The sequence below is a fragment of the Camelus ferus genome, chromosome 28 (assembly GCF_009834535.1).
Source record: "Camelus ferus isolate YT-003-E chromosome 28, BCGSAC_Cfer_1.0, whole genome shotgun sequence".
In the NCBI taxonomy this organism is placed as follows: Eukaryota; Metazoa; Chordata; class Mammalia; order Artiodactyla; family Camelidae; genus Camelus; species Camelus ferus.
Genome location: NC_045723.1, coordinates 714,187 through 741,897, shown reverse-complemented (window position 1 = coordinate 741,897; position 27,711 = coordinate 714,187). Strand labels below are relative to the sequence as shown.

Here is a 27,711-nt window from a genome sequence, read left to right as displayed (position 1 = left end):
CAGTACAGGTGTTTACTTGAAAGACAAAAGACTTCCAAATTTATTTTAAATAAGCAGCTTATAAAGAACAGCAGTTATATTCAGAGAACATTTTGTCAAACAAACAGAAAACACTGAGTCAAGATACACATTTACACCGCCAGCAGAAAGGTTCTTCATTAAACACGTTTAAAAGTGGAAGAAAGTTTACCTGAAATAAAAGAAACTATAATCCTGGGATTCAGTAACTGAAATCAATTTTTAAGTGTTATCAGATGAGTTCAATTTTAATTCATGTTTTTAAAAAACCACATCTTGAGTTCTGGACTTTCAGCTCCAGTTTCTGGCTTTAATATCTTCAGATCACCTGTTAGAAAGAAACAGCACTAAGTCACCTCTCAGGGTAGAAAGAAGTTACTTCAGAAAGAAAATATTTGTGACCCTATAACATAACTATTTCAAGTAATTCTCTTTAACAGTACTTCTTATTAAATAACTTTTGGAAATGGTTCTCTCTCGACTTTTATTCTTACAGAATACACAGACTTTCATAAATTTTAAGTAGCATAGACCACTGTGTTACACATTCTGTAATGATTCGTATCCCCATGGTGAATAATGGGTCTATTTTCAGTGATCTTTTGAGCAATAATCCCTTTAATGTTTTAAGGGTTAAAATGGAAACAATGCATGGGAATAACTTCCTGTGTATTCATTAGAATTCTTGCCCCGTCTACTGAGACATTTTGCTAATTTTGCTATTTTATACCTGGTCTATCTTTCCTTTTTGTGCAATCACGACTGTTTTTATCAGGAAAATCCTTATGAAAAGGACTTCCATAGTCCTGGGATTCGATAACTAATCGGCCCACAGAAAGCAGTGGTGTCCCAGGTCCCTCTCCAGTCCTGAATACACAAGCCTTACTCCGTAGCCCTTAATACCCAACTCCTCAAAAAAGAATGGACTGACTTTCCTTCATTTAAAACCAATGTAATGCAAATGCTTTTTTCACTTTACAGCTTGTTTTACACTTGGCTGTTGGAATGAGGGCAGGTCTCCAGCTGCAGGGCTGATGGACACCGCAGACCTTCACTTTTACAACCAGTGATACGTGTTTAATAGTGTCTTTGAAAATGAAATGTTTGTGTTTTTAACTTCAAAAACTAATCTAACTGGGAAAAGTGTGGGTGGCTTTTCTAAGTGGTTGCTGCGTCACAGGAGCACGGCATGTGCTTCACCGCGGGACGAGCTCTGGTTCAGGCCAAACATCCTGTGCTTTGAAAACTGCAAAGCAGGGTTTACACTGAGCCCGAAGAAATGCCTGTGACTATAGCGTATCCTCGCCTCAAGTTCTAGTCAGGGATATACACGTGCTGATTTAACCTCAGCCGTCACTGATCAAATAAACTTTAATGTGCTCAGAAGAGGGTATTGCCAAGCTTACTGGGGAATCTGGTCACACGGGGCAATTCCTCCAAACGGAAACACACCTGGTTCCTGGAGGCCTGTTACTATGATTTGTTTCCATGGTTGTAGCCGGCTTTGACTCGGCTAGTATACCACAAGGTATGGAGTTACTTATGACACACTTAAGCCCCAAGGCTGTCCAGCGTCCACTGATGACTTTTTCTGAAAAGTCTCAGAGCTCGCTGGGAAGGCCTGTCTTGGAAGTCCTGCCCGGACGGCACTGAGGTCAGACCAGAGGTTCGCTTCAGGAGGTCCTGTCATTGTGCGCCCACAAAGAGAGCCAACTGCTGCGGGACACACTGCAATTCGGCCTTTTCGTGTCATCACTCCTCAGTAACCCCAGGGAGCAGTCCTTCAGGACAAGCTTTGTACGTTCAACACCCCTAAAGGGAGAGAGAACACGCAAGGGGTGATTACCTGCCGCGGGGGCCGTGTGCACACCTCTGCCCGGACTTCACGGCCTCCCGACGGGAACCCGGCAGCAGGCAGGCGGCAGGGCTGCAGTGGTGCCCATGGTCACGGTCCCCTCCCCTCCTGCACACGCTGCCTGGGGCTTCCAAAGTCACACAAAAAAGTGCTGTTCCTACATTATTTGTGAACAAATGGTTTTTGTAACAATCGTGAGACGGAAAGTGATCACTGCCATAAATAATACAACCTTAACGAAATCTGGTTCACTCGTCTTTCTTCACTTACATTCCCTACACTCCCAGCATTTTATCCACTTTATACTTAAAAATTCTAGTATTTTTGACCCTTCATCACATATACTTCCCTCTAGGAAAAGCCTATCAAAGGAAACTTTCTCCTTTCGAAGTACTGAAGAGTTTTCTGTTTTGCTAATTTCTTTCTCTGCTGTTAAAGATGTGTTTCTAGAGGTGAGACTACCATAATTTTTCAATCTCTTCTATTTATAACTTAGGGTTCAAACTTCTGAATTAAGGAAAGATCTAGCTGACAGTCGGTGATTAAGAAATCACAATTCCATAATTATCAAAACAATTTACCTTATCTGCCAAAGTATTCTTTATAAAAGTCAGCCTCACTGGATCCCAGGAGGGGTTACAGCATTTTTCCCTCACGTGTGTCTTAAAATACAGAGAGCAAACAGTCCACCTGGGAGAGAATCAAGGACGTGTTTTCCTATCCCACAATGAGCCACAGAAAGCAGATTTCAAAGATAATAGCTATTGTGGACACCTACTGAGGCTCCCTGCCACCACGAGAGCTCTGAGTTAGACAATTTCTATTCCAGTAACTCCTCGAGTGGATCCTGGCCTCAGTTTACTTCAGTAACACTGCTGACTCACTGAGTGACTAGAATCAAAGTGCGTAAGTAGTTTGAAAAAAATAAGCTATCTAAATTTTGTGACTTAGATACAGCTAAAACAATAAATTCTTTAAATTTTTAAAATTACATTTTTCTCAATAAACATTTATTTTTACCCACAAGATAAAGACATATACAGTAACCAGTTTGAAACCAACAAAGGACTATGGTTTCAAGTTCTAAAAAAAGAACTTTTCCTCATCCTCCACTTACACCTCTAAGAAGTGAGAACAGACCAGGGTTTATTTAATTACTGTATAAACTTAGAGAGCAGCCCCCCGAACCCTGACTTAACTGCTTGCCTTTTAACTGCAAAGATTAAACTACAGTTGGAACTAGTATATTCATCATATACCCCCAAATCCCCAAATCACATTCTATCCACTCCATTTCCTTAACAAGCAATGAAGAACTTCATGCTTGTGTGCAACACAGAATTTTAGCTTTTTTATTTACAGAAAAAACTGGACAGACTTCCCTCCCCATCAAAGGTTGTTAGAAATTAGGTCACAAAAGAGAGAAATCGCAAATCCTAACGTCAGCTTAATGCTTTTCTCATAATTCCAAATAAAAAACAACAATGAAAGTGCTCTCAGGTTTAGAAATCTCTGCAGTACAGAGGTGCAACAAAGTGACAGGTTTCTCTCGTCACATTTACAATTTAACGTTCTCAAAGTCTTTCTTCCTCAGGGGAAACTCACGTGACCAGTTACTGAACATAATCTCACAACTCCATGTCAACTAGTCTAAACTCAATGTGCTTAGCCTAGAACCACCCTTGAGGAAACAGAATTAATCTTACTTTTTTTTAACAGTAACGTAACATGGTAGGCAGCCTAGTACTTAGAAACACACCCTCGTCCTTCACAGTACAAGGCCCTCCCCAGCCATCTCCTAGGTAATAGCCTGAAACGATGCGTTGTTCATTGTAAATGCCATATTTTAGCAGATAAATATATGAAGACTAATCAAAAAGTCTCTTTAAGAATAAAATATCACAGCCCTTTGTGTATCAAATCAGAACCTGAAAGGTAAAAGAATGTACATTATTTTCACATATACAAACTATGTGCTAAAGTTAAAAAAAATAGTGTCCTTTAATCTCCGCCATGCTCTGTCCGCGACACCGTCGGCAGATGTGCGCTAGCAGACGGGTCCTCCGCGCTGCAGGTCGCTCCTGCCTGTTTCTAGAACAAAGTAACAAAAGCCAACGTTAGTCAGGCTGGCATCTTCTGAACTTCAATTATATAAACATCGTTACTCATTTGGAGATCATAATTCAAACAAAATTACAGACAATTTTAAATAAAACTTACACGTGAAAAAGGCAACCCGAATTCCAGAGACAGTCAAGAAAAATACATCAACACCTTCCTCACACACTGCGTGAGAGGTCTGCCAGCATCAGCCTAACCAGCAGGAGTGTGATCAGCGCGGTCAGAGTGTGTTCCCAGGAGGAAAGCAAGCAGCAGTGGTGTTGCCACGCAGGAAAACAGGAGCCTGTATTTCCTAGTATGTTATTGTCCCCAACTTAGAGATGAGGAAACTGAGGCCCAGGGAGGTTCAACCTGGCATTTGAACCCAGTCTGATGTTACTAGGAAGAGGAGTGCAAAAACTGTCAGCATGAAAGGTGTCTTACAGTGGTAGGACGCTTCCTCACAGTCAGGAGAGCCAAATACTGTGAACGCCCGGACAAGCGGAGCGGAGATAACCGGACAGGAGGAGGTGCGTCCCCAGGGAGACACATTCTCCGGGAGCGGACAGCCACTAGCAAAGCCCACATTTATTTCCTAGATGCTTCTGAGAGTCTGTCTTCTCAACTCTAAGTGAAGTGACATTATATTCTGAAGCACTAGTGTCAGCCTAAAAGAACTGATCTTTCTCTTTTTTTCACTTTTTTTGTGTGTGTGCATGTGTGTTTTGTTAATGGAGGTGCCGGGGACTCCATTAACAAAAAGGTCCTGGACCTCATGCATGCTAAGCACGCGCTCTACCACTGAGCTGTATCCTCCACCCCCAAGAACTGATTTTTCCAACTTAATATTTCTTAAATTATACTGTTACAGTTAAAAGACAGAAGAATATTAACATAAAAGTTACTGGTCACATTTACTTGCAAATTTTAAAAAGAGACAGAGAAAACAGAAAACGAGCCAAAAAGGCAGGGGGGAGAAGGGGCCCCGCTTCTGCAGACCGCGCCAGCGTCCTGTTGTTTCATGACACAGGTCCTTCTTCCACTTTTACTTCCACTCACTACTTCCAGTTACGTATTATCTTACTTCTAAGAGGGGAGGAGAGACGGGGACAAACCAGTGCCCGACAGGCAACCAGAACGCAGGAAAATCTGGAGACCGCTTCTGAAGGACAGTTAGTTAAGAGTAAGAGTTTTATCTATCTTGAAATATCTCAAGGGTCGTGGAAGACTACAGAGAACAAATTTTGGTTTTTTTCTGGAGACCAAAGGCAATGGCAGAAAATACAACGGTACGCACTCAGACTCAAAGCGATGGAATTCCTAAAAATAAGAGTTTGTGGAGGGAACCCCACCCTGAAAGGTGGTTTAGCCCCAGCAGGAGGCCGGGCAGCTGGTCAGGACACACACAGGATTGTCCTACTTCCTCATTCTCTGAACTCTATTCTCGCTTTTTCTTACACAGCAGACTCTTTCTCCCTCTTGTACTGGTTTAAAACTTAAGTTCTAATATTTCTATTGTTGCCTCCCAGATTCTAAACAGTGTGAAAAATGACTAAATGACTCAGTTTGAATATTACTGACTTGGGAAAAATATGCTTCCTCTTCCAGGATGGCAAAATTCAAACTCAGAAGTGTCAGTTCTTCCCAGTTAAAATAATCTATAAATTAATTCAATTATAATTTTAAAATCTCATCAGATTTTCTTGTACATGGCAAGATGATTTTAAGGATTAATCTTAAAACATGAAAAATGGTTCAGAATTTTTTTTAAATAAAGATGAAGGAATTGGCCTCGCCTTCCAAGTACATATTATTCACAAGTAACTATTCACTAAACAATGGACAAATGGTTAAACATTTGGAAAAAATAGGTTAGTTAAATCTTCCTTTAAACTGTGTGGATTAAAGATTAAAATACAAAGTATAAAACCACAGGTATTAGCAAAGTATAAGTCAATAATCCTGAGATGAGAAAGACTCTCCTAAGTTAGCATGTTCTCAAAGGCAGAATCATGAAAAACGGGGAAGCTGGACAAGATAAATATCAAAAATTTCTATACAGCAAAACACATCAAAAAGTCGAAGGATACTAGTATTGTAACTAATATGTGAAGCAGAACAATACAAGTGAATAAACTAGAAAAAAAAACAGTCAAAGGATACAGAACCTGGGGGGAAACATACAACACATGTGACAAAGACCAAAGAGCTCCTAGAATCAATGTGAAAAAAATCAGCTTCTCCATAGAAAAATAAGCTAAGGATGAAACAGGCAACTCAAAGAGAAGAAATACAAATAACCAACAAAATGAAAAGTAGGTAACCCCCAAAAATGCAGTTCAGTCCCCTTTATCTATCAGAACGGAAGAGGGCAGACAGTGGGAGATACACACACACTGTAATTTCAAAGTGTCGCTGATGGTAAAAGTCCATCAGCAGAGTGCGGTTTAAAGAAATTACAGTAAATCCAAAATGTGATACCACGCAGCTGTACAGAGTCGCACGCCTTGTCTGCTGATACAGAAAGAACTTCGTACGTTAAGAGAAGGTAACCTAACAGTGCATACATGATATTCGCCTTAAACGCCGAACATCTGAAAATGTATTTACCAAATGTTACAATGGTATTTCCAGGTATGGGATTATGGTTCTCATATTTCCTTCATGTTTTTCTGCACTTGATGCATTTCTTCATCTCCTTTCAACCACCGATAACATCACTTTGTTTTATAATCTGCAAGCTACTCACCCAGTAAGACTGTGTTTTCACTGGCATCTTCTTTAAAAGTGGCATCACCCTGCGGCACAGCGTGGCTGGTGGGGGACGATGCTGAGTTGTCCCCGACACTTCTGTCCCCATCTGGTAAAGTAAGACTCAGTTCTGGAGCCAGGACAACCCTGGGAGGAGATTCTGGAGTGGGCATCTCCTGTGCATCCTCAAGCTCTCCCTTGAGAGTCAGAGCAGAGAAAACACCTTTTCTCAGTAACACGATCAAGCTTATCTATCCTCTTTTGCTCAGAATTCATACAAAATATTTACTTTTATACACAAATGTGGCAAAAAGCACATCAAAGTCTTCTTTCTTTAGCATCAGCAGAAAATGAGTTACTTCTTAATAAGCAGCTTTTCAAGGCCTAAATGCTTTTTCCTCTAAAAACCGTTTTCCCCCATCGATACAAGCAATGCCACCTTTTAAACTATTTATTGACAGAAAGTCCTTCCTGCCTTCCTGGACAGCCTGGCTGTCTGCTCATCACTGATGGCTGAGCCCTGAGCTCCAATGACTGCCTGGAGCTGCTGTGCTGGTTCACAGCCAGGCACCAGCGCCTCAGGGACGAACCAGGCTCCTGCACAGCGGAGAGCTGCAGGATGCATCTGGGTTCACTGAGACAGCTGGTTCCGGCTCCTTCCTCATGGAAAGGGTGTCTACCAGCTGCCCATTTGCCTCCGTGTCCCCACTGGCTGCTCTAAAGAAGAAAGTAAGATCATGAAAGCGAGGGCAGGAGACTCTGCAAGCGTTACCACATCAAGTCTCAAAGTGGGGGAGCCATCTGGAAACGGGTTTTGATTAACGCTGGAGTCAAAGCTGTGCTGGGATGAGACTCCTGATAAATGACCAACTAACGGACCTCAGCTGAGACTCAGAACCCTGCACAGCCAAGCCACCTGCTCCCCGGGGCTCCCAGGGCCGAGGGCACTGCCGCTCCCTCTGCAGCTCCTCCTGCGCTCTAGAACCCTCTCCCCACTCCGGGATGCCGTGGGGTTCACTGCCTTCTCACAGGCAACCAAACAGCCTTAGAACAAGTCTTCACACTAAGCAGCGCCCGAGCTCCTGCTCAGCCCTCCCTGCTCTGTTCATCCACGTCTTTGCCTGAATACCCGCCGAACTTCACCACCTGCCAGTCTCGTGCCCTGTGCCATGGCATCAATCTGTGGACACGCGGCTCAGACGCTCCCCTAGAAACCACTCCCTTTACCGTCCCATGTGCACCAGGCAGGGTAAACCCTCCTTCCTCCGGGCCCCAGACGCTGCACGCCGACCTCCTCGGCTCTGTGGTGTGCGGCGCCTGCCTGGCCCACCAGCCCAGACGGTGGGGTCCCCGAGAGCCCATGAGCAGAGGGGCGGAGTCTGACCCATCTTCGTCTCCCCAGAGCCAAGTTCAGACCCAGCACTGACCCAGCACCCCTCTCACTAATGCCCACTGAGTCAGCAGAACAGGGACAGAGGCCACATCAAAGCGGTCACAGCTGCAAAGCAAAGGGCTGCCTGCAGAGGCCCGTGGGCCGCTCTCACCACGGCCATTTTCTTAGAAATGAGAACTAGTCACCATACGACAGGGTCACGACTATCATAGTCCAACCCAATGCAGGAGGGGCCAACAAGTCTGACGAAGATGTCATTTTTGTCGAAGGATTACAACAAAACAAAAGGCAAGACAAGTTCATCTCTTAGTTTGATTTAAAGTTACTATAGGTTTCTTCAAAAAAGAATGTAAGCTTTCTGGGGACCCATATTGTAGCTTTCTGAAATTAACGCTCTGAAAGCAAACCCACCTGACGTCAAACAAAGAGTCTTGGTTTTTAACACGTGAAAGAGACACGTAGATACACTTCCAAAACCAAAACTCACGAGGACTGGAGTCTCAACGCAGAGGTCAGCGAAAAGCACCTTACACAAATGTTCAGAAACGAAAAGCAGTGTTTAAAATTATTGATGAATAAAGGAAACAACTTAAAAAGACTTAAAACAACTTCAGAGCTGATCTAAGGAGGAAAGGATGGAGGACTTTGCCAAGAACACACCTGCTGCGCTCCCTGGACTCTGCTGTTTAAAATGCAGCCCCAGGAAGGCGCGGGGCAGCGATGAGCCCCGGACACTGAGAAAGCTCCATCCTCCTCGTTATTCAAAAGCAAGATTAAACGAGTGTTAGAAATTCTAGAGCAAAGACACCTTTTCCAGATATCCAGGCAAATGTGTTTCCAGGAAGACAGGTCTGCTGCCCCCAACCCCTCCCTGGTACCCATGGTGAGGCCTTGGAAACTCACACCAGAAAGACATAATTCACAGAAAATGACACTGGTTATGAAGGCAGTGAGGGGTCCCTCATCTATCTTTTGAAGACATGCTGAGCTTAAAGGTAAAAATACACTCCAAAGCAGCCTGCAGCCTTGAGGGCCGTGAAGGATTCAAGTCGCGTAAAATCATTACCATAAAAAACCTCTCTGTAGTTTCCAGGTCTATAGTAAACGCTACCAACACCTCTATGTTTAGCAACCAGAAGAATATTATTAGCTGTTTAAATTACTTCTTCCAAAGATCTTCATTTCAAAACTATTTACATGTAATTAAGAATACCTGGAGACATTCACAGATTATACGAAGGCTCTAAAAACAATAAAAAGTGTAACAATCTAGAACAATGTTTCTCTCCCTCTACGCCCCTCCCCATATTTGGTTAGGTGCGCGGACCCTGGAGTGAAGCACACTTGCGTCTGGAAGCTGATTCCCTATTACTGAGCTGTGCGACCTAAGCTCAGGTTCCTACTTAGTAAAACAGGGACAGTCACAGTCAGCACTGCCCTCCCAGGGCGGCCGGAGGGGCACACGTCATCATGCGTGTCAGGCCCCCAGCGCCCACTACGATTATGTGTCCCCTCACTGGCCTCCTGCGTCTGTTTTCTCAGGAAGGGCCTTTGACCATTTCAGCATCACAAAGTGCCGGACACAGTGCGGGATGAACTTGCCCGCGGTATCTGATTCTGCAGCCCAGGTACTGGGAGCGCTGGTGTCAAGGAGTGTTGGCTTGAGTTTCCTCGCGTGAGAGCTGCGCACCTGGAGCCGGGAAACGTGCGCAGCTCCACCCTCCTCAGACATTTTATAGTAATTCTTGTCTATATGAAATGGACTAGCTTCTATACACCGTGCGGTGTGTCACCGCACGAAATCTATCGAAGACAGCGTTCTAAGCAATGACAGGCTCTGAGGAAACACCTAGCGGAGGGTTCTGTCATCACAAGTTTAGTTCACTGATTTTTGGGAAATTTTTAATAAAGAGAAAAATTTCTTCAGAAACAAACAGGACGCAAGAAGGGGCATTCAGCTCACTCCTCCTGCCGGGGGTCAGAAACAGAATCGAATCACTCGGGGGGGAACCGGGGCAGAGGTTGAATATAAACAAAAATGCAACAAACCCAATATCCCAGGGCTTTGATGACATCAAGTTTACACATTGGACACGTGCGGTGATCCAAAAGCCATGGGTCAATGCATATTCTATGAAAAATATGCCTAAAAAAATTAAGTATGTGTTAATGTTTTAAAATAAATGTTTATATCTTATCAAGGAAACAATACATTGTACCCACTCATCTTCTCATCACAGGTTAAATGCCATCAACGCTCCCGTCTCTCTGCTCACCCTCGGTAACCATCTACCCTATTTTCCATGTTATACAGAATCTGGCATCTACGGGGAAACTTCCCATTCACGCCACAGAAATAGCACAGTTTCTCTGCACATCACGCTAGGATGTGTTTTTATGCATCCCTGTAATAAATGTGGCCCAAGTAACCCAACAGGAAACAAACAGGAAAACTGATACTAACCTGGTACCACCTTATTTAAGTTTATAAAATGACTCAAATGGAAATACAGCGAAGTATTAACAAATCATCTCTGGGTGGCAGCTAAAAAAACCACATTTTTTTGTCTTACGTATTTTTGTACAGTCTACATTTTTCTAGAATGAACACCTATCACTTTCAGAATCAAAGAAAGAAAAATCACATATGGATTTTGTCCTTTTACTGATCTTAGCTGGCTGAAATTCCCTCCTGGGGGTGAATCTATGTTTTCTCCAGGTGCCGCAGATAAGGAGTTAAGGGTGAGGGCACCGGAGCCACACAGATCAGCTCGGGTTCCAGCTGTGTGACGTGACGCCATGTCTGTGTCCCCGGGCCTCTCTGCACCTGCCCCGCACGCCGTCCTGAGGAGTGGACGAGTCTCGTGCTTACTAGAGTGTGGGCGCCACCAGTACTCAGTAGTTTCTCATTATTATTACTGCCCTTGTTGTCTGAAGACCTTTGCAGTTAAAAATAACAGCAGGTTGTTACACAGCACAGTCTGGTCCAGGCTGTCTTGTGACCTTGCCATCCCCAAACTGCAACTGACTGACTGGCCCACAGGAATCATTTTGAAGAGAAACAGAACAGAAGAAACATGGTGGCTTTACTGGGAAATTTGTTTAAATAAAGCACAGGAGGAAATGGGGCGGTGGGGGCAGGGTAAAAAACACCCCACTAAGGAGACGGGGAAATGTGTGCAGGTAACTTGTCTGCTCAGGAGGCTCCTGTGCAAACCCCAGCGCGGCCTCAGTACTGGATTCCCTACAAAAGGAAATCGGCCTCAGGCGGCTCACTGCACAGCACCCAAGTCAGGAGGACTTGCCCTAAACTGGCCTAGAGTAAAAATTCTTTTCTATTTTAATAATTTTCTACAGGACACCATCAACTGACGCTGACCCCAATTCACTAAGCACCCACCACACCGACCCACACCTGTGTAGGTTCCAGCCAGCTCTCTCCACTCAGGAGAATGTACTTTGTTTACTCTGACCCTCACTCCTTCATTTCCTCTACGGACCTACTGAGAACGTCACCTGCTATAAAGTACTGGCGTATGTACAAAAACATTCTGCCAGCGCAAGGCAAAACTCAGCCATATACAACCGTGTGACCTGCTTCTAACAGGCGGGGAAGTACGATTAAAACTGATGGGTTTTAAAACAATTTTTGTACACCTTTCTGCTAACAAAGCAGTTTTTTTAAAAAAGTTAAAGTATCCATTGTTAAAAAGGAAATGTAACTTCCTGATACTAAAAAAAAAAACAAAAAAAAAAGGGAGGAATATTTATTTCACACAACCCCAAAGAGAAACCAAACCTGGGGTGCAAATAACAGCACAGCCCGAGCCGTGTCTGCTGCTGCTCCGGCCCCCCACCCCGGGCCTGCACCTGCCGTGCTTGGTCTCCTCTCTCCCCACGCAGCACACTTTCTGCACATAATGAGCTTCCAGGTTCCTAAGGAAGGCCTGCTTGTCAGACTAAAAGCCAATCTATGATAAAATTATATACTAGGTCTTCGTGGTCACCTAAAGGCTCCAAGTAAGGCAGTTTTTAAGTAAAACGACACAAGAGGAGCCTTGAAGACTTCGAGCTTCTTTTCTAAAAGGTGAGATGATCACGAGATACCACCTGGTGACAAGTTCTTCATATCATAAAAGACATGTTGACTCTCTTGTCAGAAACCTGAAACTTGTCTAGTAACTTTTAACGTGTCAGGAAGTAGAAGTACATACTTGCACGGCAGAATTCTGATAACATCCTTGACTTTAAAGTTTTCAATACAGACTGCACAATTTTCAGCATCAACATCAATTCCCTGAAAAAAGAAGAGGAAAGAGTTCACTACATCCTAAGTACACAGTGTAGTTTTGGTAAAACTCACTACCACCTGGGTAACACAGTTCTATTCTACCACATTGCTACATACTGAAATTAAATACATATAATTTCTACCTAGTGTTTACTTTTACCACTATCAAGAGATTTTTTTTTTAAAGAATGTGGCTGAAAAGGAAAAAATTTCATTATCTACCTAATCAGACATAAATAATATTTAAATACTAGGCTAGTATTCCTTTTTTTTTTAAGTGGTCATATTTTAAAGGCTATAGAAATGTCAGTGCCTGCTTTATTATAATAAAATAAATTATTTTTCAAATATAAAGCTTATAAAGAGAATAAATATCTAATTAGCTACTTGTTTTCTGGAATCATCAAAAAAACAAAAAAACCAAAGTACTTTCATTAGAATTTGCTAAGAGAACAGTTATAACTTGCAAATGAGAAAGTGCAAATCATTAAATAACTGAAAATACTCACCTCACTAGGGATAAAAGAATTACAAATTAAACAAGTTACTTCATTTCATGTATCAAATTAACAAATGTAAAAATAAACAAAAATTGCTGGGAAGAAGCAATCTTTGTGACAAAATTTCAACTTCTAACAATCTGTGGATCACAGACCTTTTTGGGGGTGTCAGCCTCCCCCACTTCCCCGGGTACCCCCAGGGATCTGCCCACCTGGCTTCATCCCATCAACCAAAGTAGGCATGGGCAGCCAGTGACCCCAGGCAGGCCAATGAGACTCTCCCCCAGGATTCCGGGGTGGGGGTTCAGGAACTACCCACCAGTGTCTGCAACTTCAGCAAATTAACTTTACAGAACACAGCTACACAATCATCTCCGTAACTATCTCAAAATATATTTAGCCATCTGCGTCACTTGTTAACAAGCAGTAAAAACTGATTTTATAAGTAGATACAGCTACCAAAAACTGTACTGAAATTAACTTTATAAGAGCACTTAAAAAGGTATGTGGCAACTAAAGTCAACATTGTCACCTTTTTCCCATGAGCCATGTGAGAACGATGAAATGATTTTTACCTCCCTAATGGTTTGCAACCTTATACACTATTGTGATCCAGTCCATGAGAGAAGAAAAATCAGGAAACAGTTTCCAGAAGTGGACAAGATGTAGATTTACAGAAAAAAACAAAACACAGCATTTTTCTGTACAAGTTTAAAATGTAAAATGCCAGAAAACTCCCATATGTCCCTCACGGAGCATTTATGGGTCCTTGTTTTTTAACTGTTAGTGTGACAACTTTTAAAGAGCACTTCATAGAAGCAAATTTTCAAAAAATGTTCTGTACATGAAGAGGACGACATCCAAAGACCCCACTCGGCACACTGCGCACAGGAATCCACGTCTTCTCACGTTTAAGGACTGAGATTTCCCCACCACGGACAGCAGGAGACACGTTCCCGGGAGGACGTGAAACTCCACGCTTGTTCAGGGACCGCTGTGCCGAGCGCACACTTGCCCCAGGCGTCTGCCAGAGTCTCTCCCCTGGGACCCTCGGGATTTGTACATCAGATGTTCATCTTCCCGTGAGATGGAATTTTTTTTTTAACTTTTCCTGTTCAGTACACCCGCATGGAAAGAAACCAGGACCCTGTACCAACTGTTAAAATTCACGCTATTACAGTGCAAAGGCATCCGGGAAGGACTGCAACAAACCTGAGTCTCTGAATATTAAACACATCACATAAACTGTTAACACCAGATTCCAGAGTTTTGACATCAAAGGTCTATAAATTTAATGACAGCTAGTTTGCTTTGATCCTTTAAGTGGGTCAGAGGAGGGGCTGCGCACCTACGTGCACTTCAGGGGGAGTGGAGACTAGAGGGAGGCACAGATCACATCTCAACAACTCAGCAACACAAAGTGAAAACCCAAACAACTGAACCCGTTCATAACTGCGGCAACACAGCCATCAACCCCTCACAGCACAGAAGGCAGGCCACTGAAAGAATAACTATTTCTGTATTAGCAACTGCTCTCCTTTTAAGGAATCTACCCTCTAAGAACCTGAGGCTCTGAGATTTAGGATCTGTCCTACTCCAAAAATGCTTCCAAACTCTGGTATGATTTTGGCCTTTTAAGTCTCACGCTGGCCATGCAAAATGTTTCTGTTTTAAAAACATCTTTTCTTCCTTTCTCCACAAACCCTGGTATTTTCTCCCTGTAATTAAGGGAGTTAGACAGAATGCACAGAGGGTGTGAGATTTAATGGAGATGAATTTAAGCCTCAGGGTCTCTAGGGGAGACCGTAACTTCCTCAGAGTCCCTGGGTCCAACCGACGGGTGGCAGATGGACATGTGGCACCGTCCAGTCCAGCAGCAAGCAGCTAACGTGGCCACCCGAGCATCTGACAGGTAGCTAGTGTGATGGAGGAACTGAATTTTAAGTTTAATTTAATTCACACAAATTCAGGAAGCCATGTGTAAGCCAGTGGCCACCCTCCCGGACAGCACGAGTCTAGAAGTTTCTTCACGTATCCAAGAGTGCTTCTGCCAACTCTTCTTTAAAATACACATCTGGGAAAGTTACCACTAACTGAAACCAGCCAGAACTCCACATGATTGATAGTGTGAGTTTAGACATATAAATAGATTTATATTTTAGTTTAAACAAACAAATGAAAAGAAAACCATGAAAACATTACCTTTTCTCCTTGCTTTACAGTATGAACAGGGAGCTGGCCAATAACTTTCTTTGTTTCTTTTCTCTGGCTCTTAGGTAGGAAAAATATTATTATTGTTATTATTGAACAATGTAAGTCACTGTTTTTAAAAATTCACATAATATAAGCAAGCTTATCGAAGAAGATTTCATTTAAAAAGCAAAGTTACATGACTACAGTAAAAATACCTTGAAAAAAATTACCACTTAAGCCCTAATGTACAGAACAGACACATATAACTTAAAGAGCTGTTTGATCAAGAATACTTATTTTCAATTCCAGGTCTGAAGAAAAACTTCATCTTATGTCTCAATGTTGGCAAGAAACCAATTTTATGTTTAAGTATTTAACCATCTTACGTTTAAGTCAAAAAGTCAGCTGAGGAGGGGGCATCGCACCCTCACCTGCTAATGTCCCTGGAAAGGAAAGAGGCTTCCTAGTCGGAGGTAGGCGGTGACCCAGAAATGATGATCATGTACCTGCCTGCAGAGCCAGGAGGGGCGATTCTCAGGACGACCAGGTGAGCGTGGAACCCAAAGGGCCCGCCTCTGGAAGCCCCGGCCCCTCACCTGCCCTCCTCTCTGCTGTTTCTGGGACAGGGTTTCTGCTCCGCATTGGAGATGGCGATGCCCGGTTTCTCTTTCACAGAGCCTGGGGCCCCTCCAGCTCATGCCTTTTTGTCACTCCTTTATTTCTGGAGAAGACAGAGGGTCCCCACAGGAGCAAAAAGTGACCCGGATTTAGAGGGATCTGATTTCCCATGGGACAATAACAATAAATAAACAAAATTTATTTCAAAGAAAATCCCATTCATACTTAAAAATGATGAGTGACCATGAAATGAAGAATACTGTCCAATATAACGTCAAGTGGCATCGATGGGAAATACTTACGAACTGTCTTTTGAAAAGCAGGAGTCGGCTACACTCACCTGACTGCCCAGGCGGGAGCCGGTGTACAGGAAGCGCTGTACGTAGTAAAATATGAGCCAGGCCAGTGAGATGATCATCATGCTGATGAAGGCGATGGCCACGAACACCACGGACTGGCCACTGATTAACTCCTGCACGTGGCGGGTGCCCACCGCCACGCCCACTCTAACGGGGATGCCTTCACGCACCAGATCCAGAATCTCTCTTCCTTTCAGGTAGCTAATCATAATGACCACGACATTCCCTGTGCCTGTAGGAGAGAACAGAGCACTCAGCGTGAAGGACACGAGATGCAACCCAGGGAAAGACAGCCCCGTACACACACGGCTGACAACCCTGATGAAACGGAGGCTTTCTGGGGAAAACCCAGGTCACCGACACTGGTCTCCAAAGAGGAAGCAGGCTGATTGCGTAAGAAGGAGAGTAAATCACTGAGAACTGCCCCTCAGAAAGCAAGAGCCCCCGCTCCGTTTCACAGGTGAGTTCTACCCTCAAACCTTTAAAGAGCAAGTAACACCAATAACATCTGAAGTGTTCCAGAGCAGATATTTTAAAAATTAAAAGGAAGTTTTAAAAGTATCCCTAAGATATATATATATTAAAAAAAAGGTAAACAAATTTATTTACAAAACAGAAACAGACTCACAGACACAGAAAACAAACTTACGGTTACCAAGGGGGAAAGCGATAAATTGGGAGTTTAAGATCAGCAGATACTACTACATATAAAATAGATAAACAGGGGGGAGGGTGTAGCTCAAGTGGTAGAGTGCATGTTTAGCATGCATGAGGTCCTGGGTTCAGTCCCCAGTGCCTCCTCTAAAAATAAAGAAAGAAATAAACCTAATTACCTCCCCCCACCCCAAAGAAAAACAAACAAACAAAAATAAAATAAAATAGATAAATAACAAGTTTATATTGTATAGCACAGGGAACTATATTCAATATCTTTTAGTAACTTACGGTTAAAAAGCATATGAAAACAAATACATCTATGTTCCTATATGACTGAAGCATTATGCTGCACACCAGAAATTGACACAACACTGTAAACTGACTATACTTCAATAAAAATATTTTTTGAAATATTATCTCTGAGATAATAAAACCAAACATGGTAACAAAAAAACCCCAAGAACCACACAGACCAATTTCACCTGTGACTATCAATACGCATGCCTAAAGCCTGCCCGTGAACTCAGGGAGGCAGTCTGAGAGTTTCCACCATGATCTCCATTGTTTCATGTTGCTCTGAGGGCATGAGGGACATGAGACAAAAAAAAAAAAAAAAAAAAAAAGAGAGAAATGAAAAAGAAGGAATACAATGGCCAATTTTATAGGAATCTATCTATAAATTAATTTTTTTAAGTATCAATAGAATCTTAAAACCCTTAAAAATTCTTCTCAAGTTCAATTAGGGAAAAAATAATCAAGAGCAATCAGGAAAACTCTAAACAGTAGAACTTGGACTAGCCTTTACTGTCAAAGTAATTAAAACAGCGTGGTAGTAGCGTATGAAGACAGCCAGAATGGGGCAGAGTAAGCCCAGAAACTAGACTGGGGTGGGGGAGGGGGCGTGGAGGGATAAATCAGTTCTGGATTTGCAGATACTAACTACTATATATAAAATAAATAAGTTTCTATATATAGCACAGTGATATATATTCAATATCCTGTATATATACACAGGGAACTATATTCAATATCTTGCAGTAACTTTTCATGAAAAAGAGTATGAAAAGGAATATATGTATGTACATGTATGAGACATGGTGCTGTACACCAGAAACTGACACAACATTGTAAACAGACTATACTTCAATTAAAAAAACAAAAGACCATACGCTTAGACCACAAAAAGTATTTTAAAAAGTTAAAGAAAGCCTAAAAAAAAAAGGGAACTAAATCCAAATACATAAGAGAACTCAGCAAATGATAAAAGTGGGGTAAAACCAATGGGGTAAAATAGATTTTTTTTTTTTAAATAGTGTGGGTGCAGCTAAGTACCACCAGAGAGTAGAAAAGCTGCATGCCTTTCTCGCAACTTATGCCAAACTACATTCCAACCAAATCACGGATTTAAATACATAAAAAAAGATAAAACATAAAAGAGTCAGAAGAAACAAGGAAGTTAAAAAAATAAGTAATACTGAAGAAAAACCTTTCCAAGTGTGAAAAATCACCTCAGGGTCTCTTAAAAAAAAAAAGATCTAATTAACTAACCAACTATAAAAAATTTTTTTTTTTCTGCATTGGCTAAATGAGAGCAAAATCAAAGAATCAAGATCAAAAGAGCAAATGGCCAACGGGAAAAATAAACGTAACGCAACTAAGACAAAAACTTGATTTCCCTATAAGAAAAAGGGCAACAGAAAAACAAAGGAAATGAAGTCCGTTTGCAGAAAAGAAAACACAAATGGGCTTTTTTTTAAAAACAGCAGCTTTAGTGAGGTACAATTCACATGCCATAAAATTCTCCCTTTTAAAGTGTACAACTGAATCGTTTTTAGCGTATTCACAAAGACTGCGCAACCATCGCCACTATCTAATTCCGTAACACTTTTACCAGCTAAAGAAAGAAATCTCGTACACATTAGTGGTCACTCCCAAACAAATGGATTTTAAACATATAAAAGGTCATGGCACAAATGAAAACATTATACCCAAAAGACCAGCCAACATCAGAAAGTCTGATACCCCATGCTGGCAAGAGAAAGCACAAATCTACAGTCTTGCTGGGAGAGTGAGTTATCACAACCTGGTACGGAGCGCCACGGCTCTCAGGAGTTTTTAAATGCCCGTCTCAGTGACCCAGCAATTCTGCGTCCAAGAACTTAGTTCCACAGATACACTTACGTAGGTACACACAGGGAATCTATAAAGATATTTACTGCCAATGTTTTTCTGAAGCTTTGGCTATCACGATCTAAATGTCCTTCTATAAGAAAATGGTTATATCAGCTACAGTGCGGGAACACAGACTCTGAATGGTACTCAAGTACAGATGGTACTCAAGACAGAGAGGAAAAAGAGAGCCACACGGTCATGTCAGTACAGATGACCTCTGAAGGCGACCTCAGATCGCAGACCCTGACCACCTCTCTGAGGGGAGACCTGGACATAGCTAAAAATTCTCTACCATGTGTATGTGCTTCCTAGCCAAAAACCAACTTAAAAATAAAGACTGTTCTCTGGCTTGACACTGAAACCTCACTTTAACACTGTTTTATTGCAGAGAGGAATTTAATCTGCAACAAATCCTCCATGGCCCTCAGCCATCGGGATTTAGTTACTGAAACACCAGAAGGGCACCCTTCTAAGGTGGCTTCTGCATGGAGGCCGATGGTGTTAGCCAGCCCCAGGAGGGTCACCGAGCAGGCAGTGTCGCTGTCCAGGCACTCGCACAGTGGACTATGCCATCTCTGGGGAGACCCAGTAAGGAAGGAGGCATTTCCTGCCTTCAGGAAAATCAACATCTCGTAACGGAGAAAGGCAAATACAGCAGCAATTAGGACAGTTACACCACGTCAGATGGGATGGTACTTTAGAAGCTGAAAGCCCTGTTTATAGATTAAAAACATTTCCTCTTGTGGAAAATCTCAAGCACCTACAAGAGCAGAGAGAACAGCAGAAGGAACCCCTCTTACCTGACTCACTTCTGCACAGAAAACACAACGGTCTCCATGCTCCGCTAGCAGTGACAATTTCCGGTACCCACAAAATGATCTTTCGTGCTAATGGGGAAAACCAGCTCTGAAGCACTTTCGCAGCTGTGTCTCACTTGGGGGCGGACTGTCATTTTACAGATGAGGGCTGAGAAATCTTGAGAGTTGCCCAATGTCACGCCCCACCTGGGAAAGCCAGTGCAAGGGTGTAAGGCCCCAGCTCCTACCACCGATCTCTGCCCTGCCCCCTCGCTGGGGGGAGGGGAATGCAGGTGTCAGGACCACACTGGAGGGGCTCAGTATCCCTCTGACCACCACTGTCTGGGTCCTTGGGGAAGACTTCTTCGGGATGAGCATTTCTCTGCGTTGGACTTAACAAGAATGGGGTCTAACAAAGAGCCACAGAAATGAAGAGACCGTTTTGTCTAGGGTAGGAGGGAAGTCTCTCCCCAGGAAGTGCATCTGGACAGACAGGCAGAGCTCACCCAGCAAAAGAAGGGAGGTCTTCCTGGCTGTGAGACCATCATCCCAAAAGCATACCTGGACTGTGTTGAAGAGAGAGCTGCACCCCCACATCCACAACAGCACTATTTCCAACAGCCCAGACACGGAAGCAACCTGAGGGTCTGTCAACAGATGACTGGATAGAGAAGTAGTGATAAATACTACTCAGCCATAAAAAATAATAAAATAATGCCACCTGCAGCAACATGGATGGAGCTGGAGATTGTCATTCTAAGTGAAGTAAGCCAGAAGGAGAAAGAAAAATACCATATGATATCATTTATATGTGAAATCTTAAAAAAAAAAAAAAAAGCAAACAAACTTATTTACCAAACAGAAACAGACGCACAGACATAGAAAACAAACTTATGGTTACAAGGGGAGGGATAAATCAGGAGTTTGAGAACTGCAGATACTAATATATATAAAATAGATAAACAAGTTCATACTGTATAGTACAGGGAACTATAGCCAATATCTTGTAGTAACTTATGGTGAAAAAGAATATGAAAATGAATATATGTATGTTCATGTATGACTGTACACCAGAAAGTGACACAATACTGTAAACTGACTATACTTCAGTAAAAATATGTATTAAAAAAAGTAGTGAGATACACACACACACAGTGAAATATTATTCAGCCATAAAAAGGATGAAATCCTGCCATGTGCAACAACATGGATGGACCTCGAGGACATTATGCCAAGTGAAAGAAGTCAGAGAAAGACACGATGATCTGCATGATCTCACTTATAAGGGGAACCTAAAAATAAAATTTAAAATACAGAAAAAGAAAAAATTAAGCCTATTAGGGAGGATGACTGGTCCAGTTTGGTTAGTGACTAAATATACACAAAAGCATCCTGTTTATCTCATTATTCCCAGTGCCTCACACAGAACCCGGCAAACAGTGTTCAATAAATCTTTGTTGACTGAATGAGTAAGAGATGGGAGGTGAGCTGAGAACCCCGGAAACCTCCCGGGAGGTGCTGCAGACACACCATGATTATCAGAAGGATACCCTGACCTGAAAACACTTTCAATATCAATCTGAATTTTTTCACCTAGGAAATTCTTAGCTCACTAAGTATGAGAAATTAAAAAAAAAAAAAACAACTGTGCCTAGGCTGAGGGCTAAATCATTTGTTATACTCTAATTACAACAGCAAGATTGCTTCTAGGGAACTACTTTAAATTAATAAAACTCAGAATGAAGACGTCTACCACGTGACTGGCTTTCTGGGGATGAACTGGAGGCAGGGCAGTTCAGCAAAAACACACTAGCTCAGGGTTACTGGGTGCACCACCCCAAGAGCTGCCAAGCACAGGCCCCCCGTCTGGCCCTGCCCTTCCCTCCTGGCTCATCACTCCCACTACCGGTCCCACAGAGCTGTGGAGACACCAGAGCAAATCACAGCTGATTTCCAAACTAAACTACCATATTTCTTCACAGAAGGCACAGACGCTCCAAGTCCTGGGACAGGGGGAGAAAAAGTCCTTTGAATGTTTTACTTCCCTCGGCCTCACATGGCTACCAATCACGCTGGACCAAAAAAAGGTCATTCTGTGCAATTCCCACCCTACCCAGAAGAACCTACAGACCTCACCACTAACGAACCAGACAACTCCCTGAAGGCAGTCTATTATCACTTACACCTTACACTCAGCACAAGGAATTGCACTCTGCACGTGATCATTAACCTACCTGCCAAATAATAGTTCCCCTCACCACCTGGTCAAAATCAAACAAAAATGTACCAAAAAAAAGAATCTGTCTTGGTCAATATACTCCAAAATCCTGGAGGGGCCCATTTGAGTCTATGGGCCACTTCTCTTCCCAAGGAAACTATTTCAAGTAGATGCCAACATTCTCTTGAAGGAGATGGGAACTATTACAATATTTAGAGGGGTGGATTAGATTTCTGTTCCAGAAAACTGATTCCGGCAGCAAGAACTTACACTTCAAAGAACCAGCAAGAGAATCCTATGATCTTTCAGGTTTTTTCTTTTTTTTTTTTTTTTTTTTTCAATAACTTAGCTTCCATATTCTCTCACCACCACCCCCCATCCCAACCTAGAGAATTCTGGACAAATCTTTCAAAATTCAGCACAGGCTCAACTCTGCTTTGTAGCACCTCCCACAGCCTTTGTGTATACGATGCAGCACCGCCTCATAAGTACACCTAGTTTTATCCACCTGCTATAATGTCTTTGTGGGGTCCCCCCGCCACTAGACAAGTATTCCTGTTCTTACTAGTTCTTGGAGCCCCCGCACCCCAGTGATTGCCCACAGGATGGTTTCTGTATGAACGAATCAACCTGAAAAACTGGTTTATCTTCCAGTATTACCCTTGTAGGGACCCAATAAAAAGAATATCAGACTCATTTGCAGGGGAAACACGACATCAAATATGAACGTCAACGTCTCCAAAATCTGAAGCTATTATGTGAAACAGAAATGTCTCTATGGTTGGCTAGGATGAGTTAGGAGGACTCAAAAAATATATGCAATTCTCTTCTCAGAATTTTAAATTTTGTTCTGGGGATAATGTGGCTTGCTCAAGAACAGTTTGAATCTACTGAGTACGGTGCTCAACAATCTTATGGAGAACTCTTTACAGTTTTCCTAAGCACATTACTTCGTCTCAGGCCTTCAGGCCTTTGCAACGCTGCTCCAGCCCCCCAAAGAATATCCTGTGGGCCCCCCTACCCCTCCTCCACACCACTCACCCAGATACCTTCTCCAGCAACTTCTGCTGATGTTCAACACTGTCTGGGGACTGTCCTGGTTACTCCCACCTTCTACGAGGCCGTGAGGTACCACCCCTTCCTGGGGCACCGAAATACATTCTAAACTCAAACCTGAATGTTAGGATCATTTGTGACAGCACAGCATTAAAGACCATCAAGTTATTATTCCCTCATCAAAGGCTATTTACTGTGCTCTGCAAACACAAAACCCAGATCTCTCTTACGGTAATGCCAGCTAAAGGAGCATCTTGTGTATTAACTGCCAGTCACCACGTCAAGGCCGATCCTCTAAAAAAGCTTTCATTTCAATCGTTTGACTTTTATCAAGTTTTACTCTTCTTGCTCAGGCTAACTTATCTTTGCACGACCCGCAGAAGCTCCTTGACGCTTTCTAAGCACATGTGCATGTAATTCTGTCCAGGTCCAAACTCTACTGCCTGGAAAGGTCTGTTTACTGCTCCCACTAGGCCATGAGCTCCTCCAAGGCCAGCTTGTGTCTTAGGCATTTCTGCCCCCAAGTGGGCACCACACTCGGCCCACCCAGAGCAGCTGCTCCACATCCGTCTACCAAAGGGCACGGACCTGGGGCATTAGAGGAACAGTCCTTACAGTTATCCTGTTGGAATATTAGCTTAAAGTCATGATTTATTTTAGAAACACACACCAAAAATGCTGACAAATCCAAAAACATCTTGGACTGGATTCTAGCAGTCAAGCAAGAGGTTTAAGAAAAACTGTTGCAACTCTCTGAAACCTGGGAAGTTGACGATCATGATTGGCGTTTACCAGCAGCCACCTCCACCTATTTTGTAGAGGCCCCGTGTCACACAGAACACTGAGAGCCGCTCATCAGTGCTTCTTACTGGCTCTGGCCACATTCTGATCTCAAGAAACACAAGGACCCTAAGCCTGAGGTTCCGTATAACATTTCAAATTCAAGTCCACCGAAGCTCATTCCTATTCTGACTTAATTCACTCACTCCCTTCTTAATTGTAGTCCATTTTCAAAAAGTCATGAACTTGTCCCAGTTGGGCCATTCTGAGAGGGTCATTCTTTTCCATTTCCACAGTCATACCTACAGGACTGGCCCTGGTCTTTCTGCTTGGACTAGACAACCATCTAAGTGGCTTCCCTGTTTCCAGCTTTTCATTTGTTTAACCCATTGGTCACAATGCTACCAAACAGTCTCCTGTTAAGTCAGTGGTTCAAAATGCTGAATGCTATTGCCATCCCTTCTGCCCCAGGACGACTGACAATGTCTGGAGACTGTTCTGGTTGTCTCAACTGATCTGGCCATAGACTGCCTTGTTACTGTGGGCCAGTCATTTAAATTCTTTGGGCCTTGGTTTCCTCATCTGTAAAATGGGGTTAAAGTGCCTACTTCAAAGGGCTGTCAGGAGGACTAAATGAGCTGCTGTGTGGGGAACACTGACTCTGCACTGTGAAATTTCACATTAAAAAAAAAAGCTAACATTGTTACTTTTGTCTTTTCTCAAAATTATTCTCACAGTGGAAAGGCTCCAACGGACACTGATAACACCAACAGAAGCTCACAAGAAGAGGATTTAAAACTGACATCTACAAGGTGTTTTCTGGGCCAGGATAAATTATCTGTCAATAATATAAGCAAGCAAGATTGCTGAACCATGCTTAAAACAGGTGCGATTAGCCTGGAAGAATGTTCATGTCGTTACCAAAAAATGTAGCAAACAGATTTAGAAAACTGTGGGCCAGCGAGCATGCCACGCAAAAGAAAAAGTCCACGTGAAGACGCGGGAGACTCAGAAATGAAGGCGAGGAGCCAGCATCAGAGAATCCTCCTCACACGCTGCCCTCTTGTCTTCAACAGAACTGTCGACAGGATGCATCTGGAATGCTGTGTGAAATCTGACAGGACCTCTCGTTAGAGTCTGGTGGAAACATGACTTGGGTGGTGACAACTGAAATAACTACACCAAAGGTGGTGGTGCCTCACCCAAGGCCACCACATGGACATCTGCTCCTGTTTCCTCTCCAAACCTACTTTCTCTCTCTTGCAATGGAGTAATTTCCCCTCTGCTTTCTGAGGTAGATTCCCACCACAAGCATCCTTTCTTCTCAAAGACCTCCCTCTTTTAGTTACCTCTTTCCAGCTTGGACGGCTATCAGATCACTCTATCCAGTTTCAATGTGCCTCCCAGCCGTCCATCCTACCCACCCCTGCCCTTCGGTTTCTGCCTATTTCTCAGCATCACCCAAACCCTCGCAGTCGACCATCGTGAAAGAGTTGTTCTAACAGCCTCCACATCCTCACCTCTCAACCGAGTTCTGCTCCTATCATTCTACTAAAATAGGCCAAATCCAAAGTCACTTTTCTGTCTTCATTTTACAGGTGGATTCTGAACCTGCATTCAAGAAGCCAAAACATAACGACACAAAAGCACAGAAAAAAGGACGTAGCAGCAGAAACTTAAAAAAAAAAAAAAAGAATTCACTCACAGGAAGGTCAGAATGAGTCACGATCTTAGAAGGCCTAACAGAAATACATTCACTCTGTCCTGTGCGGGTCGGATATCACCTGGAATTCAGTTCTGAGGATGACACCTTGCAAATTACGCCTTTTAAGCTATCATAACTGCTTTAAGATGCAACCTGTTGCCCTGGGTAATCGTGTGGGGAAGGTCACCTAGACAATCACAACTTTAAAACTCTCATCTAAACGCAAGACTCCAGGAATCTGTCAGTAGAGCCAGCATTATATTTAGCAAGTGAAAAAACATACCCGAACTTAAGTCCAAGCTTTCTGACTCAAAGTTTAGAATACTCAGAAAGTGAAAAAAAAAAGAGTTTTATGAAAGTGAAGAAACCAGAGTGCCACTAAGTCAGACCCTGGGACGCCCTGGGAAAGAGCTTCCACTTCTGCTCCACCTGCCTTTGGGAAACGCCGAATGGCCAGGGACCCATGATTAGGAATAATGAGACTTTCCACCGGTGAGAACCATAACCCTCCTCCTGCGGGTTTTAATTTCTGCCATTCCCCCACCACTGCCCTCCTGCAGAGGGCACCTCCCTTCACTTGAACGACCCAAGGCGAAGATCTAATCTTGTTCGCACGCCTGCCTCCCTCCTAAATAGCACCTGTGTTGGGGGGGGTGTCACACTTAGCAAACCTAGCGCTTCCCTCCTAGTTCCGGACCGCCAGAGCCCAGCACCGCCGCGCCCCCGGGGTTTCGTCGGAGGACCGGGCGGTGAGCCATGACGGCGGCGCACAGCTGTCCCCGCGTCCCGGCGCCGGGCTGGCTCACCCGCGTGCGACATGGGCGCGGTGAGGTTCCCGTGGCGCTCCTCGTTGTACAGGACCACGGCCGAGGCGTTCCTCCGCGCCGCCGCCAACACCTTGTCCCTGAAGGTGCAGCCTCCGCGCGCCACCAGCGCGACCCAGGGTGCGGCTCCCCGGCCGCCGGGAACGAGGAAGCGCGTGTCGGGCGCGCAGCCCTCGGGGTCGCGGTCCTCCGAGCGCGGGATGCCCACCAGGCCGTGCGCGCCCTCCCTGGGCGAGCTGTCGCCGAAGCGGCCGCTCTCCGAGACGCTCCGCACGGTCCGGTTCGTCTGCGGGTCCACGTACTCGGTGCTCACCACGGCCGAGTACCACTCGAGAGCCAGGCCCCGGGCCCCGGGCGCGCACAGGGCCAGCGCCAGCAGCGCCAGCGCGCCGCCGGCCCCGCCGCAGGCCTCAGGCCGCCGCCGCCGCCACACCATGACCCCGCCGCCGCCGTCCTCGCCAGGACGGGGCCAGAGGGCGCGCGGAGAAGCCGGCAGCCGCTGCGGGACCCGGGAAGAGCGAGTCTGGGCGGCGGGCGGGGCCGCGGCGCACGCGCACCTGGCGGAACGGCGGGCGGGGCGGGGCGTCGGGGTGCTGGGGGCGTCGGGGGGCGGGGCCTACCCTGGCCCCTCCCCCACGCAGACTCCCGCGCGAAGCGTGCGGGCTCCAGACCCTCGGGTTCCCGGGATCGCGGCTTACTCTTCGTTCTGCGGTCGAGGACCCAGAAGCCCGCTGACCCAGGCGTGAGTGTGGGCAGGTCACGCGACGGCTTGCGCCACTCTGGGTCCCCGTGACCATGGACCAGTCTTGTGCAACAGGACCTCCAGCGCCCCAAAGCCAGGGGAAGTGAACGCTGGAGAAACGGGAAGCTTCTCGGCAAACCGGCCGAGAGGCGTGGGAGCGCGGTTCTGTAAGATCACTGAACGGATGTTTATGAAGAATTTACTGCAAAGCACATGGCAGAGGCCTTGCTTGCCTGAAACATTTTAAAATAGTTTAAGATGTCCAAACCGTCACATATTTTCCAGATACCTATTCTTAGCGATTTTGTGATGCCAATTGATTTTGGTCTTTTATGTGTAACCGGTGGTTTTGAAGTAACTGCATCAAACTACCTGTTTCGATGAGCACTTAAATTGTACAGCAATAGGTAAATAAATTATTTGCGTTTTGGAAATAAAAGCTGAGTATGAAACTGCCCTTACTGCTGCAGCAGTTCAGAACTCTGATTTCTGATTGACTCATCTTTCTTGCCCAAGGACCTGTAATTGCAGGAAGTAGGTTGCTGCCATTCACACTGGGCGTTTTGTTGAGCCTTACACCCTCTGTTTGCTTCTTGTTATCAGTGTTTCTTGGACTGCATTTTAAAACTCTGGAGGGAGGGTATAGCTCAGTGGTAGAGTGCTTGCGTGCTTGCTTAGCATG

The 27,711-nt window shown here is 44.2% G+C and overlaps 1 protein-coding gene and 1 non-coding gene across 2 annotated transcripts; both read right to left on the bottom strand.

Moving 5' to 3' along the window:
* Positions 1–11: 11 nt before the first annotated feature.
* On the bottom strand, positions 12–26,838 carry RNF149 (ring finger protein 149). The gene is made up of 8 exons (XM_014565146.2): positions 26,270–26,838; positions 16,060–16,310; positions 15,111–15,179; positions 12,332–12,414; positions 10,167–10,263; positions 6,723–6,921; positions 1,865–3,964; positions 12–346 (listed from the first exon to the last, which is right to left on the bottom strand). Exons 1-7 carry the CDS (start codon positions 26,721–26,723, stop codon positions 3,921–3,923), a joined length of 1,197 nt encoding a protein of 398 aa, XP_014420632.2. The 5' UTR covers positions 26,724–26,838; the 3' UTR covers positions 12–346; positions 1,865–3,920.
* On the bottom strand, positions 1,667–1,782 carry LOC116660402. The gene has a single exon (XR_004315910.1). It is a non-coding gene; the product is annotated as a small nucleolar RNA SNORD89 (small nucleolar RNA).
* Positions 26,839–27,711: the final 873 nt, after the last annotated feature.